General features: G+C 41.3%; 1 protein-coding gene across 1 annotated transcript in view; it reads right to left on the reverse strand.

Moving 5' to 3' along the window:
* wdr27 (WD repeat domain 27) overlaps positions 1 to 17562 on the reverse strand; it is a 292507-nt gene that overhangs the window by 113107 nt on the left and 161838 nt on the right. Inside the window, exon 22 of the mRNA XM_072266892.1 lies at positions 582 to 679. Coding sequence (XP_072122993.1) covers positions 582 to 679 — 98 coding nt within the window. The remainder of the gene's footprint in view (positions 1 to 581; positions 680 to 17562) is intronic.

A 17562-nucleotide genomic window follows, 5' to 3' on the forward strand; every position in this document is an offset into this window, starting at 1 on the left:
AATGACTAGAACTATTATCACAGTCTCAAAATAAGGGACCAGTCACTCATCCTATTGAGGACCAGCAGCTAATCAGAATTGGATTTACTATCACTGACCTATATGATGTGAATTGTTTTCTTTTACAGAAGCAATACAGCGCAAAGACATAAGAATTATTATAAATTACAAACATAATAGTGCTAAAAAAAGGAATAGTAAGGTAGTATTCATGGGTTCATGGACCAATCAGAAATCCGATGGCAGTGGGGAAGAAGCCGTTCTTCAATTGTTGAGCATGTCTTCAGGTTCCTGTACTTCCCCCCAATGATATTCAAGATCTTAGTCAATAACGAAGCAGGTACGAAAAGCAAAGGGGCCACTTCTAATTCTATTTCTTATTTTCCGCTTTACTAATTTTTTTTAAGTTTAAGATCTGACTCAGTGTATTTTGCAACAATTAGTGATATTGTTCATCTGGAGGAGTGCAGAACTGTCTTAAAGGTGGGCTTACCAAAGCATGTAAAATGCATTTTTACAGTATGTAGTAAGTAGATGCACTATGATGAAAGCATTACATGAAGCATAACTGGTACATTTACCTTAACGTGCGCAAGTCCCACAGTTTGATCCCATCAGTTACAGCAGTGGTCAGAAAGAGATTGTAGAATTCTGAAGGCTGACTACTAAACACTGATCCCTAAAACAAGAGGGAAGAAATAATTGATAAACAATTCACAAAAATTATAACTGCCAATTCAATTTCAAACCATGTGTGTTAACACTGCCTGGGAGAAAGACTCCTGGGATTCTAATGAGAATAAGGTTCATTTCATTAATAACATTAACCAAACAATCTGCTATCAACTCAAGTCACTATTCTTCTAAAACTGGGAGGTCTTCCAGGGGAAATTTTTGAAAAGGTTTCATCATTTCAAACTTAAATTTAAAACTTGCTATGCAGGGAAGTGCCACAAAACTAAAGTAATGGAAGTAAATTAAATATCACGGAATGCCATCCCTGAGTAATCTTCAGCAGGCAAACTGAGCTGGAAATCTCCATTCATATCATATCAGTTCAATATACAAAACGGGCTTCTTCCACCAGCGCAGACAGCCAACTCCTCATAAACACAAGAGCCTTGGCAGACACTGGAAATCTAGAACAACACATGCATAATGCTGGAGGAGCTGTACTGCTGCCGCCAAAAAAAAAACAAATTTCATGACATATGTCAGTGATGATAAACCCAATTCTGATTCTGATAAATAGTTTTATCCACAAGATGTCAAAACCTTGGTGATAATGCTCTGCATTTCTTTTTCATCTAGTTAAATGTATTCTTAATACATCCAGGTCAGTGAAAAGTAATTTCACAGATATATGACCAAAAGTGCATAGTGGGATTTCAACATGCATGAGCATTTTTTTTCTTTATCTCTTAGGAGGGTTCGTATATTCTTAGTGAATCTACCTTAGGCATTTCAGCAAAACAAAAAAAAAACCTATTCTCAGAGGAAATAAAAAAGATTGAAACCAGGGGTCTGGTAAGCCTTGCGTACAACATTTTTCCATCATTATACGGTAGCACAGTGCAGACAAACTGCAGAATGGAAACATATTTCTCATTCTTTCCCACCTCATTCCAACTACTCGCTGATACAGCAGATGCTTCCTCTGAGTGCAAGTGAAACCTCTTTCCTTGTAAGGATAAGAGTGGGCAGAATTTATAACCACAAACTCATCATATTCCTTTGATAAATCAATGTTCCATTTTGTAGCTGCAGTATTAAAACCTAACACATCTGTAATAACAATTTGTATTTCTTGCTACTGACTTACTGCTGCTTTCAATGTTTAATAAACGGATTCACTGCTTTGTTCCCCACTAACTCTAGGATAGTTATAAAATGAAGTACTGCTTCACTATTTGATTAATCAGCAAGAATTATTATATCTCTCTCTGCATACAAAAAGTGGCACCCTGCTTCCTACAAAGGATCTTTAGACAATAATAAACTGAATTTTTTTGGCTCTCATTGGTATAAGTCCACCCTAACTGGACTATTGTCCTTATGGAACACCCTTGTAATACTAATCTTCAAGTTTATTTCATAACCTATTTAATAGCCTCAATGCATATGGTATTATAGCAGAAAAATATCTGTTACTGCAATCTGCAGAATCTCGTGTGTTTATGCTACTGCAATCATATTGGCAAGAAATGAACTCATGTTGTAAATCAACTATAAAATCATGAAGTTATTTAACTTCATAAATTAAAGGAGATCATACAACCTCTCACTCAATGTCAGCGAGTTCAAAGAGCTGATTATTTACCAGAGGAGGAGGAAAGCGGAGGTCCATGAGCCAATTCTCATTAAGGGATCATAAGTGGAGAGGGTCAGTAACTTTAAATTCCTGGGCATTATCATATCAGAGGATCTGTCCTGGGATCAGCACGCAAGTGCTATTACAAAGAAGTCATGGCAGCACCTCTACTTTCTTAGAAGTTTGAGCAGATTTGGCACGTCCTCTAACACTTTGACAAACTTCTATTGATGTACAGTGGACAGTATCATGACTGGCTGCATAACAGCATAGCATTAAAACACCAATAGCTAAGAATGGGAAAAGCCGACATAAAGTGGTGGACACAGCCAGTTCATCACGGGTAAAGCCCTCCCTACCATCGACAAGGGTGGTGCCACATAAAAGCAGTATCCATTATCAAGGACCCTTACCATGCAGGTCATGCTTCCTTCTCACTGCTGCCATTAGGGAGGAAGTACAGAAGCCAGGTTCAGGAATAGTGATTACTCTTCAACCATCAGGCTCCTGAACCAGTGTGAATAACCTCAACTCTGAACTGATTCCACAACCTATAGACTCACTTTCAAGGACTCTACAACCCTTGTTCTCAGTATTATTTATTTATTATTACTATTTATTATCATTAATTTGTATTTGCAGTTTGTCTTCTTTTGCGCATTGGTTGTTTGTCAGACTTTGTGTGTACCTTTTCACTGGTTCTATTGGAATTCTTTGTTTTACTCTGAACGTCTGCAAGAAAATGAATCTCAAGGTGGTATACATACTTTGACAAAGAATTTGCATTTTTACTTTGAAGTTCATACCAACTCTCTTTTTGACACAGTCTGTTTCATATCCCCCAGTGGTCCTGCAAGTTTATTTCCCTCATCCGAATCCCACCCAGCTTCCTTGTGAAATCAATCCATAAACAAATGGTGATTGAAGTAATTTAGTTCAACATATGCCTCCATCATATCATTCACCTTAACCTGATGTAACATTCATTTGGATTATGGTGTGGCCTTTGCAGTACTGTTCCAGATCTTTTGCATGTAAACATTAAATTGAGACCTTCTTAGTGACTTACTGGCAGTAATGAAGGTCCTTGGTCTCTGTCTGTCCTCGGGGACTTAGACGTAGAAGGATTCTTCATTGCTGTTTCTGTAGCAGTTTTGTTTGACCATTCAGGGAGGTTGGCCCTAAGATGAACCCCCGAACCTGGAGGATCAGTGGACCACTCTTAGACTGGCCTCTACCCTTTGACCTGTTTGGCATGGGTGACCCTACAAAGAGCCAAAACACAAAGCCCTGACTCCAGCCAACACAGCTCTCGGGGTCATTGAGGCACACAAGCCTTCAAGTCATGACAAGGTTGTGGTCCTCTTGGAGGAGGCCTTCTTAGGTGAACACAAAAGCTCCCGCATCATTACTTTGAAGAACACCAGTGAATTCTACTCAGTTTTCTCTGCACATTTAATTCCTCATCCAAGATAGATGTTCTGATCATTAATCTAAACAATCTGTGTAATTCCTTACACAGAAATTGCCAACTGCAGTTCTCAATATGGCCTGTAGGAGCTTGTTGTGCAAATTGTCCATTGCACTTCCTTAGTGTTAATATTTTTACCTGTTAGTGAAAAAAAGTGAAGGCGGGATAAACCAAATGATTACAGGTCAGTTTAATTTTAGTGGTGGGAGAACTATAGGAATGTGCCCTGAGTACAGGAGAAACCACTGAGAAAGCCAAACACTAAATAGGGACAATTAGAGGTGGTTTATGGGTGGCAAATAAATGAGTTTTTGAAGAGCTAACAAAGAGACTCAATAAAGGCAGCATGCTTGGATTTTGGACCAAGTCCTATTTGACATCAATCAGAGTGATAAAAGTCCATGGAAACCAAGTGAGGCCAACTGAAATTAAGATAAGTTCAGTGGCAGGCCAGCAGAGAATAAATGTTCAACATTTGGGCGACTGTAACTAGTGTGGCTTATATTGTTCGTAATATACAAAACATTGATGATTTAGATCATAAAGAGTTTGCAATGATACTAAAACCGACCATATGAATGACAGTGAGGAGGAAGACATTAGTCTGCAGGATGATAAAGATGGTCTTGTCTGTTGGGCAGAGAAGCAACAAATGGAATTCACTCCTGAGGTTAGTGAGGTAATCCACTGGGGAATATTCAATAAGGTAAAAATAAATGGGAAGATGTTGGGTGATGTGCAAAGATGCATTCACCTTTTGTTGTAAATTTACCTTAATTCTCTAAATGACGAAATAGAAGATAGGCTCTGATGGGCTTCTACTTTGATGTAGAACATAGAACAGTACAGCAAGGAACAAGCCATTCAGCCCACAAATCTAAGCAGAACTAATTAAATCACAGTCAAACACCGAACTAAACTAATCCCTTCTGTGCACACAAATACATATCTCTCCATTTCCCGTACATTCATGTGCACAAAGAGCCTCTAAAATGCCTCTATCATATTTGCCTCAACTACCACCCCAGGCAGTGCATCCCAGGCACTCACCACTCGCTGCGTAAAAAACAACACCATATCATATCGTTTGACTATATACCCTCTCACCTTAAATGCATGCTCTCTAAATTTAGATATTTCAGCCCTGGGAAGAGGGTAGCAGTTGTCTGCTCTATCTATGCCTCTCAAAATCTTATAAATCTCTATCAGGTCCTCTCTCAACCTCCACTGCTCCAGAGAAAATAACCCAAGTTTGTTGAATATCTTCTCATAGCTCATACCCTCTAATCCAGGCAGCATACTAGTAAACATCTTGTGCACCCTTCTGCAAAGTCTCCACATCCTTCCTATAGTGGGGTGACCAGAATTGAATTCAGTACTCCAGATGCAGCCCAATTAGAGTTATACAAAGCTGCAACATAACCTCCAGACTGTCAAATTCAGTGCCTTGACTATTAAAGGCAAGCACGGCACACACCTCCTTTACTGCTCTTTCAATCTCTCCAGCCACTTTCAGGAAAATATGAACTTGGACTGCAGAAGATGTAAAGAGGAAGAGAGTGGAAAAAAAGTAAATATGGGCCCCTTAAAAACTAAACCAGAAGAAATTATAATCAAGGGTGAAAAAATACCTGAAAAGTTGAACAAGGATTTTGGATCTGGCTTCTGAATAAAATACATAATAAACTTTCTAGAAAAACTGGCAAATGAAGATCTAATAACTAAATGGAAACTAAAGATACTAATAACATCAAGGACATTAATCATACTAAAAAGACCACCTATCCCCCATGCCTGACAGCCCAAAAGAAATAACTGCACTGATGATGATTTTCCAAAGTTTCCTACTTTCAGCAACAGAGCCAGCAGATGGGAAAGTAGCAAGAATGATTCCATTGTTCAAGAAATAAGTAAGGTACAGTTTACCTGACATTATTAATTCATAATTAAGGGGAGATTTACAAGCACAATACAGCACAGATACAGGCCTTTTGGCCCAATAAGTCCATAAAGACCACACTAGTCCCAGTTTCCTGCATTTGGCCTCTATGTCTCTGAGCCCTGCCTCTCCATGTACCTGTCAAAGTGTCTTAAATGATGTTATTTAAGCAGCACGGTAGTGTAGTGGTTAGCACAAAGTTTTACAGTACATGCAACCCAGGTTCAATTTCCACCTCTGCCTGGAAGAACTTTGTACATTTTCCCCATAACCGTGTGGGGTTCCTCCCACAGTCCAAAGATGTTGGTAGGTTAATTGGTTGTTGTAATTTGACCCGTGATTAGGCTAGGATTAACTTGAGGGATTGCTGAGCAGCATGGCTCAAAGGGCCAGAAGAGCCTATTCTGCGCTGTATATCAATAAATAAATAAATAAATACATTTTTACTTACCTCAAGCACTTCATCTGGCATCTAATTCCATACTCGCCCCACCCTCTGGGTGAAAATCTAGTCCTCCAGGCCCCTTTTAAATCTTTCCCCCTCATCTTAAATCTATGCCCCATAGTGTTGTTCTTCCCTGCCCTGGGGAACAGATTGTTACCGTCCACCTCATCTATCCCTCTCATAATTTTAAACATTTCTCTATGTTCACCCCTCACTCTCCGACGCTCCAAGGAGTAAAGACCTGGCCTGGCCAACCTCTCCCTATAACGCAGGCCCTCTAGGCTTAGCAGCATCCTTGTAAATCTTTTCTGCACTCAGGATGCTGCATCTTCCTGACTTGGAAATTTATCTCCTTGCCTTCACTATCACTGGGTCCAAATCCTGGAACTGGTTCCTGAACAGCATACAGGGCATAGCTACACAAAAAAAGGACTGGAGCAGCTTCTCTTGGGCAACTTGGGATGGCAATCAATTGCTGCCTCAGCTTATGAAATGCACATCCCACACCCCACACCCCAATAAAAAATAATGGTCTTAAGCCATTAACTCAATTTATCTCTACCTCATGGCAAAATCACGATGTCCTCATCACAACATGCTCTTTCTCCTTATTTTTGTATCACCAACAAACATGGAAATTTTATTTTGTTTCTTTCTCTAGAACTTACTGTAATTGAGGACCAAAAACTGATCCCTGGGCTTTTCCAAAGGTTACATCACTTCAACCTGAAAAGGACACACTTGTCCAACTCATTGTTTTCTATATGACAACCAGTTTTCAAACAGTTAGCAAACTTCCTTATATACTGTACATTTCCTGACCGGTTTTGCAGGTCCCTGGGACACCTGCAATTACCCTTCCATTGACGGCACCTGCTGGGGACTGCTTAAAAACGAGGCTACTCCCACTCTTTCTCGTCTATTCTGCAGCCAGCACTACCACACCACACATCACCCTTTTCTCCTTGATCTTAACTTTAATTTAATAAATATCTCTGGTTTGTAATCCCTGTTGTGGCCTGACTCCTTTGTGTTACTTCCTGAGAGCCAAGGTTGTAACATAATGGCATAAAGAAGGCAGGAGGAGAAGATGGCGGTGCAACGCAGCACGCACGGCCTCTCCGGTGAAATTATATCGTATTTGTTAAATAGGGGCCATGCACAATTCTGATTTGATGGAGACAGACGTGAGAAGCACGGAGGAACATTTGGAGAAACTTCTGAAATGCCCGCTTCGCTGCCGCTGCTACTGTGTGATCAAGAATCTCCGGAAGGAAGGCCCCAAATCCTCGGCTTTTCCTGTTGCTGGCGGCCAGGACTGGGGTCAAAGCGCTCAGCAGAGATGGTGCTCGGTGCCCAGTGTCGGAGGGCTGGTCAGAGGCTCGAAGTTTTCAGACGACTCAGAGTCAGTTTGTGGTCGAATGCTTCCAGGATGCTGCATCGACAAGTTTGCGGTGGTGGAAGCTCATGGCAGGGAGAGTTTTCTTCCTTCTACAGTCTGCGTGAGATGATGGAACTTTCAAGAGACTTTGAACTTCTTTTATCATGCCCATGGCCTGCTCTTCATCAAGTTACGGTATTGCTTGCACTGTTGTAACTATATGTTATAATTATGTGGTTTTTGTCAGTTTTTCAGTCTTGGTCTGTCTTGTGTTTCTGTAATATCACACCGGAGGAACATTATATCATTTCTTAATGCATGCATTACTAAATGACAATAACAGAGGACTGTGTGTCCTCATAATCTAATCTAATAATGGGGGCTACAGATATAATGCAGATATAAAAAGTGTTATGTGTGACCAGCTTTCGGACAGTGTTATGCAGCTTGATGAGACAGAGTCACCAGCTGTGAAAGGTGGTCACTGACCATTAAGGATGCCAGAGTGCTCCATGTACATTCATTCAGGATTACTGTACTTGGTCGCGAATTTGTCTGTGTTAAGCATAAGTTTGAAACATTGGAATAACAGAGTTTTAAATGAAAGGAAATACAAAAGTCATCATGAGTTCAGCTGCAAAATGAGAGATCACAGAATATATACTCTTGGATTTTAAGTATGTACTGTTTTAACTTTTTTAATCCTTCCATTGTCCTTTGCTTAATATGGGAATTAGTGTGCAAATATTTGAGGTTATACCCAGACAAGCAGGCTTTTTCCACTCAGGTTGGGTCATGGATTAAGCATGAAAGGTGAAATATTTAAAGGGAACATCTTCACTCAGAGGACGGTGAGAGTGCAAGTGGTGGATGAAGGGACTGACTTCAATATTTAAGAAAAATTTGGAAAGGCACATGGATGGGAGGGGTATTGAGGACTATGGGACGGGTGCAGGTCGATGGGACCAGACAGATTGATGGTTCAGCATGAACTAGATGGACTGAAGGTCCTGCTTCTGTGCTGTAGTGTTCTATGACTCTATATCTGTCAGGTTGGCACCTACTGAGGTCAGTAATCCAACCAGCCCTTGACCCTGATTACCACCATCCATTAACATTCACACCCAGGGAGAAACAGAGCTGGCCTCACTTAGAGTTACTTGTGGGAATTCAGAATTCTGGTGTAAGCTTGAAAAAATGGTTTAATTCAACAGATGCATACCTGTTGGTAAAAGCTTCAAAGTGGAACATTGTGCCAGAGATGGTGGTAGAAGCCTACACATTTAAGAAATTCTTAGATAGGCATATGGATGATAGAAACACAAAGGGCTATGTAGGAAGGAAGGGTTAGATTGATCTTAAGAGTAAGTTAAACAGAGATGGCACGACATCAAGGGTTGAAGGGCCTGTAATATGCCATGATATTCTATGTTCTATATTCTAATATCTAGAGTTCCTAAATTCATGTATTTGCCTCTTTCATGGCACTTTGTTAAATGCTATTGGGAAATATAAACATACTGTATAACAATAGAAGCTCCCCTCTATTAACTCTCCCTGTGACATTATCAAAATGTTAACAAATTTGTGAAACATGATTTATCAGATATGATTATAGTCAATCTTTTTAAATTGTTTAGTTATTTCCCTTTGAATATTGACTTTAGTATCATGCCAGCCATAGATCAAAGCACTTCATCACAGTAGAGTGTTACTGGGTGAAATAGGGTAATAGCCTTCTGTCAGAACAGGGAAAGTTAAAAATGAAACCATTGCCAAGTTAGACACAAAGAATGGGAAAGTTGGAAAGAACAGAAGAGAATGTTTCTAACAAGACCGAGACAGATTGGAGAGCACAAGTGGTGATGGTATGGTCTGAAGAATGGTAAAGGTAAATCTGAATAAGGAGTAAACAGGAGATTAAATGAAATCTGATTACTGAGGAGACAGATATTGAAAGCTGGAGATGTGAGATACAAGGTTAACACTGCCTATTATCTGAAATTCCAGTTGTCATCTCTACACAGGAAAGGGTATAGCAAATTGGATGGCAATATTACAGCATACCTCCTGTAAATCTACATGACTAACCTGCAGTTTTCAGTTCCTGTTATTATAATTCTTCATCCAAATCGTTCTTATTTTAGGTCTGCTAACCTATTCCAAAGAAGTTCAGTGCAAGCATGAAGTACACCACCTCATTTTCCAACCTGACCTATGAAAACATTGTTTAACAACCTTTTCTTCAAAGTCAGCAAAACAAAGCAGCAAGTCATTAACTTCAGGAAGGGAAGGGGAGGGGAAGGGTCTGTGCACATGTCCCTATTTACATTAAAGATGCCAAGGTTGAGACAGTTGAGAGCTTCAAGTTCCTAGGAGTGAACATCACCTAGGACTGTGTCCTGGTCCAACCAGGTTGACACTATGGCCAACAAAATCACCAATGCCTCCACTTCCTCAAGAGGCTAAAGAAAATGGCATGTACCCTTTGACCCTCACCAAGTTTTAATGATGTGCCATAGAAAGCATCCTACCTAGATGCATTACAATCTGTGACCACAAGTAAATGCAGAGAGTGGTGGACACAGCTCAGCATATCACAGAAACCAATCTCCCCTTTATGGACTCTGTCTATACTTCTCACTGCCTCAGTAAAGCAGACAGCATAATCAAAGTCCCCGCCAACACCGGACATTCTCCCTTCTTTCCTCTCCCATTAGGTAGAAGATACAAAAGCCTGAAAGCATGTACCACCAGAATCTATCCCACAGTTATAAGACTACTGAACCATTCCCCTAGTTCAAAAAGATAAAATCTTGACCTCCTAATCTACCTTGTTAAACTCTTCGGCTTTGTCTACCCGCACTGCACTTTCTCTGTAACTATAACACATTATTCTGGACTCTTATTGTTTTACCTTGTACTACTTCAATGCACTGTTGCATGAATGGTATGCAAGAAACAATTTCAGAATTAGAATCAGAATCAAAATCAGGATTAATATCACCTCAGTACATGTGACAATAAGACCACAAGACATACTAGGAGCAGAATTAAGCTTTACGGCACATCAAGCCCGTTCTGCCATTCTACCATGGCTGATTTATTGTGCTTCTCAACCCCATTCTCCTGCCTTCTCCCTGTAACTTTTGATGCTCTTATTAATCAAAAAACTATCAATCTCCATGTTAAATGTATTCAATGACTTGGCCTCCACAGCTATCTATGGCAATGTATTCCACAGATTCACCAGCCTCTGGCTAATGAAATGCCTCCTCTTCCCTGTCTTAAATTGGCATCCTTGTATTATAAGGTTGTGCCCTCTAGTCCTAGACTCTCCCACCAGAGGGAACATCCTCTCCAAATCTACTTTATCTCGGCTTTTCAATATTCAGTAAGTTTCAATGAATTCTGCTTTTCTAAATTCCAGTGAGTACAGACCCAAAGCCATCAAATGTTTCTCATATGTATTTAACCTTTTGATTCTGGGATAATTCTTGTGAACCTTCTCTGGACCTTCTCCAATGCCAGTATCTCCTTTCTTAAATAAAGGACCCAAAACTGCTCACAATACTCCAAATGTGGGCTGACCAATGCCCTATAAAACCTCAATATAACATCCTTGCTTTTATATTCTAGTCTTCTTGAAATGAATGTTGACATTGCATTAGCCTTCCTTACCACCATCTCAACCTTGACATTGTGACATTTGACATTGTGGCCCCTGCCCATCCCCCACATGAGCCATCTGTTGTCGGTCTCCAACCAACACATATTCCACTCTCTCCTCCTACCCCTCTTCACAGTCCCCCACTCTGCTCTCATGACTATACCCCTTCCCCACACGAAACCACCACGGTGCGCTTCACAGCTGAACAGGTGAGAAGACAGCTGAAACGTCTCAACCCAAGCAAGGCTGCAGGACTGGATGGTGTCAGTACCAGGGTGCTCAAAGCCTGTACCCCTCAGCTATGTGGAGTACTTCGCCATGTATTCAACCTGAGCCTGAGGCTCCGGAGGGTTCCTGTACTGTGGAAGACGTCCTGCCTCGTCCCTGTGCCGAAGACGCCGCGCACCAGCGGCCTCAATGACTACAGACCGGTGGCATTGACGTCCCACATCATGAAGACCCTGGAGAGACTTGTTCTGGAGCTGCTCCGGCCTATGGTCAGGCCACACTTAGATCCCCTCCAGTTCGCCTACTAGCCCCGACTTGCAGTTGAGGATGCCATCGTCTACCTGCTGAACCGTGTCTACACCCACCTGGACAAGCCAGCGAGCACTGTGAGGGTCATGTTTTTGACTTCTCCAGTGCATTCAACACCATCCGCCCTGCTCTACTGGGGGAGAAGCTGACAGCGATGCAGGTGGATGCTTCCCCGGTATCATGGATTCTTGACTACCTGACTGGCCGACCACAGTACGTGTGCTTGCAACACTGTGTGTCCGACAGAGTGATCAGCAGCACTGGGGCTCCACAGGGGACTGTCTTGTCTCCCTTTCTCTTCACCATTTACACCTCGGACTTCAACTACTGCACAGAGTCTTGTCATCTTCAGAAGTTTTCTGATGACTCTGCCATAGTTGGATGCATCAGCAAGGGAGATGAGGTTGAGTACAGGGCTACGGTAGGAAACTTTGTCACATGGTGTGAGCAGAATTATCTGCAGCTTAATGTGGAAAAGACTTAAGGAGCTGGTGGTAGATCTGAGGAGAGCTAAGGTACCGGTGACCCCTGTTTCCATCCAGGGGGTCAGTGTGGACATGGTGGAGGATTACAAATACCTGGGGATACGAATTGACAATAAACTGGACTGGTCAAAGAACACTGAGGCTGTCTACAAGAAGGGTCAGAGCCGTCTCTATTTCCTGAGGAGACTGAGGTCCTTTAACATCTGCCGGACGACGCTGAGGATGTTCTACGAGTCTGTGGTGGCCAGTGCAACCACGTTTGCTGTTGTGAGCTGGGGCAGCAGGCTGAGGGTAGCAGACACCAACAGAAACAACAAACTTCATTCGTAAGGCCAGTGATGTTGTGGGGATGGAACTGGACTCTCTGACGGTGGTGTCTGAAAAGAGGATGCTGTCCAAGTTGCATGCCATCTTGGACAATGTCTCCCATCCACTACATAATGTACTGGGTGGGCACAGGAGTACATTCAGCCAGAGACTCATTCCACCGAGATGCAGCACTGAGCGTCATAGGAAGTCATTCCTGCCTGTGGCCACAAACTTTACAACTCCTCCCTTGGAGGGTCAGACACCCTGAGCCAATAGGCTGGTCCTGGACTTATTTCATAATTTACATATTACTATTTAACTATTTATGGTTCTATTACTATTTATTATTTATGGTGCAACTGTAACGAAAACTAATTTCCCCCAGGATCAATAAAGTATGACTATGACTATGACTAACCTGTAAGTCTACCTTTAGGGAACCCTGCATGAGTAGACCCAAAGTTCTTTTAAAACAATTTACCAATTTTTATCCAGATTTTTCCAACTGCATGGCCTTGGGACATTGATGGTGAACATGGACGGCTCCACATTGTAAATACACTTTGGGCCATTTGCTTCAGGTTGATAAGCTGATAAAAGGCTATAGATTTACCTGTGACTTTCGAAGCTTCTGCAACATGTTCTGCTCCTATTTAACAAGCAGCATTCTGCAATTAACTTGATATCACTCTCTTGAACTATTATCCCAACCCAGTAAAGAAACAATTTCTTCCTATGACATCACACACTTTGTCCTACACTTTCTCAATTTTCTGGGCTTGAGGAAAGCTGGAATAACATGACAAACCACTGTAAAGCATTAATACTGCACTAAATAGGATATCCATTATTTGAGATTGTTTTTAATTTCAGTTGCCATTGGAACATGGTGGAGCCAGTAGCACAAGTCTGGGAATAAGTTTCACCTACAGCAATTGCAGAAACTTGGCCAGTTCATTTAGTTTATATAACGTCTTTCTGTTTGAAAAAGGATTCATCTTTCTGTTTGTTTACACATATGGCTGTATTTCTTTTAGGATAAGATTAGAATTGTTCAGGGAAAGGGAGCTTCTTAAAAGTGGACAACCCAAGCATTGCCTTTCCATCAACTGTATTTAAACACAAGGTTCAAAATTTAAAGTAAATTTATTATCAAAGTATGTACAGTACATAAATGTCACCATGTACGTACTTTGATAATAAAAAGAGGATGCTCATTATTGAATATAGCTCTGCATTTAATGCTATTGTCCCCTCAAAACTAATCAATAAGCCTCAAGATATGGGCCTCAATAACTCCTTGTGCAATTGGAACAATAATTTTCCTCACTTGCAGACCCCAGTCAGTCATGTTTAAGTTTGCTGATGACACCACTGTTGTAGCCTGAATCAAAGGTGGTGAAAAATCAGCACGTAAGAGGAAGATTGAAAATCTGGCTGAGTGGTGTCACAACAACAACCTCTTACTCAATGTTAGCAAGACCAAGGAGCTGATTATCGTCTTCAGGGGGAGGAAACCGGAGGTCCATCAGCCAATCCTCACCAGGGAATCATAGGTAGAGAGAGTCAGCAATTTTAAATTCCTCAGTGTTATTTTGGAGGACCTGTCCTGCTTCCTATAGGTGAGTGCAATTACAAAGAAAGCACAGCAGTGCCTCTACTTCCTTAAAAGTTTGAGAAGATTTGGCACGACATCTAAAATTTTGACAAACTTCTATAGAGATTATATTGACTGGCTGTCTCACAGACTAGTACAGAAACACGATTGCTCTTGAACGGAAAATCCTATGAACAGTAGTGGAAATGGCACAGTCCATCATGGGTAATGCCCTCTCCACCACTGAGCACATTCATTCATTGGGACGCTGCATGGAACAGGCACTTCTGGCCCTTCAAGCCATGCCACCGAGTAATTCTCCAATTTAACCCTAGCACCAATCATGGGTCAAGTTACAATGACCAATTAACGCAACCTTTGGAGTGTGGGAGGACACCCACCCGGTCACGGGGAGAACGTACAAACTCCTTACAGTCAGCAGCGGGAATTGAACCCTGTCACCTGTACTGTAAAGTATTGTGCTAACCACCGTGCTACTGTGCCACACCACTGAGCACATCTACATGCAATATTGTCACAGGAAAGCAGCATTCATCATCAGGGACCCCCTCCACCCAACTCATGCATTCTTTTTGCTGTTGCTGTCAGGAAGTTGGTACAGGAGCTTCAGGAATCACACCAGCAGGTATAGGAACAGTTACTACCCCTCAAACATCAGGTTCTTGAACCAAAAGGGATAACTTCACTCGTCCCTGTCTACTCCCACAACAAATGGACTCACTTTCAGGGACTCATCATCTCATCTTCCTGATATTTATTGTTTGTTTATTTATTTAAAAATAAATGAATAAGCAATAAATAAATAAGTCAGCCAGAGCCTTGGTCAACTGCTCGTGTTAAACCAGTACAACATCTTCCTTCCCAGAAAACTAAAGGTGTATGAAGCAATTGGTCTCAGTAATCTCCTGTATGGATGTGAAACCTGGACCATATACAGAAGACACTTCAAAGTGTTAGAGGGATTCCCGTATGCATAGTCTGAAGTTCATCCTTGGCATCTGTTGGCAGGACAGAGTCACAAACCTGGAGACCCTCAAAAGGAAAGGAACCACAAGTGTTGAAGCCATGATTGTAAATGGACAGATTCAATGGACAGGGCACGTCATACACATGAAGGATTCCCAAATTCCCAAGCAGCTTTCACAATTGAGGCAAGCCCTGGAACAGGTTCAAAGACTGCATGAAAGCTACTAACATTGCACACACTAAACATGCACCAGAACGACTGAAACAGAGTTCATAAGACCAGAGTGACTGGTGGGTCTTGGTTAGAACTACTCACAACAACCTAGAGAATAGATGCCGAATAGTACTAATCATTGCCTGACAAAGAAGGAAAGTAACAGCTCCACCTCCAGATCCAACACAGTTCTCATGTCCTTATTGTGGAAGTCTATGATGCTCACAATTTGGTCTCAGCAGCCAGCTATGAACACACAACAGAACTGCACAACTCTAGCTGTCATCGTCAAACACAACAGACAACCAATCAGATCCATTATTATTATTATCAACTTTTTGCATTTGCACTGTTTGTTCTGTTTTGCACTTTGATTGTTTGTCCATCTTGTTTTGTGTGGTCTTTCGTCAATTCTTTGTGTTTCTTTGTATTTACTGTGAATGCTCGCAAGAAAATAAATCTCAGGGTAATGTATGGTGATATATATGAACTTTGATAATAAATTTACTTCGAATTACTTAGTGACTTGCTCCACTCCACTGTCACTTTGCCAAAGTCAATCAAATCTGCTCTGTTGAACTAAAAGACAATGTTTAATAACAATTGGAAACTGTACTTAATATTCTATTCATACCCTATTAATTATATAATTTTGGATTGTTAATTATATGAAATGTTACATATGATTGTTAATTATATCAGTGGACATAGGACTAAGTGCTATAGTAGTTTTGTGATGAGATGGATTGCATCATTTCTAACACACATGGGAGAAGCTTCCCATGTGGAGGAGAAGATGGAAGCGCGTGCGGCCTCTCTGGTGATGAATATCCGTAATCTGTCAAGTAGGAGGCTGTGCACAATTCTGATTTGATGGAGGCAGATGTGAGAGCACGGAGGAACATCTGGTGAAACTTCTGAAATGCCTGCCTCGCTGCCGCTGCTACTGTGTGATCCGAAATCTCCGGAGGGGAAGGCCCCGAATCCTTGGCTTTGCCTGTTGCTCGGCAGCCGGTGCCGGGGTCGGGGTAGAAGCGCTTGGCAGAAATGGTGTTCGGTGCTCGGTGTTGGAGGGCTGGTCGGAGGCTCGAAGTTTTCGGACGGACTCAGAGTCAGACTGTGGTCGGGTGCTTCCAGGATGCTGCATCGGCAAGTTTGCGGCACTGGAAGCTCATGGCAGGGAGAGTTTCTTCCTTCTACCGTCTGCATGAGATGTTGGGGCTATCTGGACTTTGAGACTTTTTTTTTACCATGCCCATGGTCTGCTGTTATCAAATTATGGTATTGCTTTGCACTGTTGTAACTATATGTTATAATTATGTGTTTTTTGTCAGTTTTAGTCTTGGTCTGTCTTGTGTTTCTGTGATATCATACCGGAGGAACATTGTATCATTTTTTAATGCATGCATTTCTAAATGACAATAAATGAGGACTAAGTGTTCTCATAGTCTAATCTAACCTAATCTAAGTGCCATTCATCTTCTCTGCCAGATGTGTACCACAGTTATTATGATCCTCAAGTGTGATCAAGTGGCCATGTTTCAGATGTACTAACAGAGATTTTCATTGATATTAGATTTTATTGCAACTAACAGTTCTTTGTTGTATCTGCAATTGTTGACATTTGGCACCTTTGCTGAATGCACATCATTTGAATAAATAAAACCAATTCCAATTTGAAATTAATGCGATGGCCCGAAGAATATACTTGAACAATAGAGAGGAATGGAAAGAGTTTGCCAACCAAAGTATTAGCTATATTTTTCTTTTACGATTCATAGATTCTAGATTCAAAGTGCAGTACATTGATTACTAAAGAATGTATAAATTATACAACATTGAGATTTGTTTGCTTACAGGCAGCTGCAAAGCAAGAATCCGTAAGAACTGAGTTTGCTTTGTCGTATGCAATAGATTTGGGTTTCAATCAATGAACAATTTCATATTTTCTTCCTTCACAGAACTGATGAAGAATTGAGATGAAGAAAGGCACTCTCCCTTCCTCCAACCACCACATCAGTCATAACAAACAAGGGCCATCACTGAACCAGCTCTAAGATTCCTCCCGAGGAGATTTTTCCCCTTACAAGGTCCTGCAGTTACTGATGTAGTAAGCAGGGTCTCAATAAATTTCCTTAATCTTCTTAATTCATGTGCTATGGGAGAGCAAAACAAGGACTGTGAACTCCATTCCTAATATACCTATATGACAAATT

This window comes from Mobula birostris, chromosome 8 (genome assembly GCF_030028105.1).
Source record: "Mobula birostris isolate sMobBir1 chromosome 8, sMobBir1.hap1, whole genome shotgun sequence".
NCBI classification, from domain to species: domain Eukaryota; kingdom Metazoa; phylum Chordata; class Chondrichthyes; order Myliobatiformes; family Myliobatidae; genus Mobula; species Mobula birostris.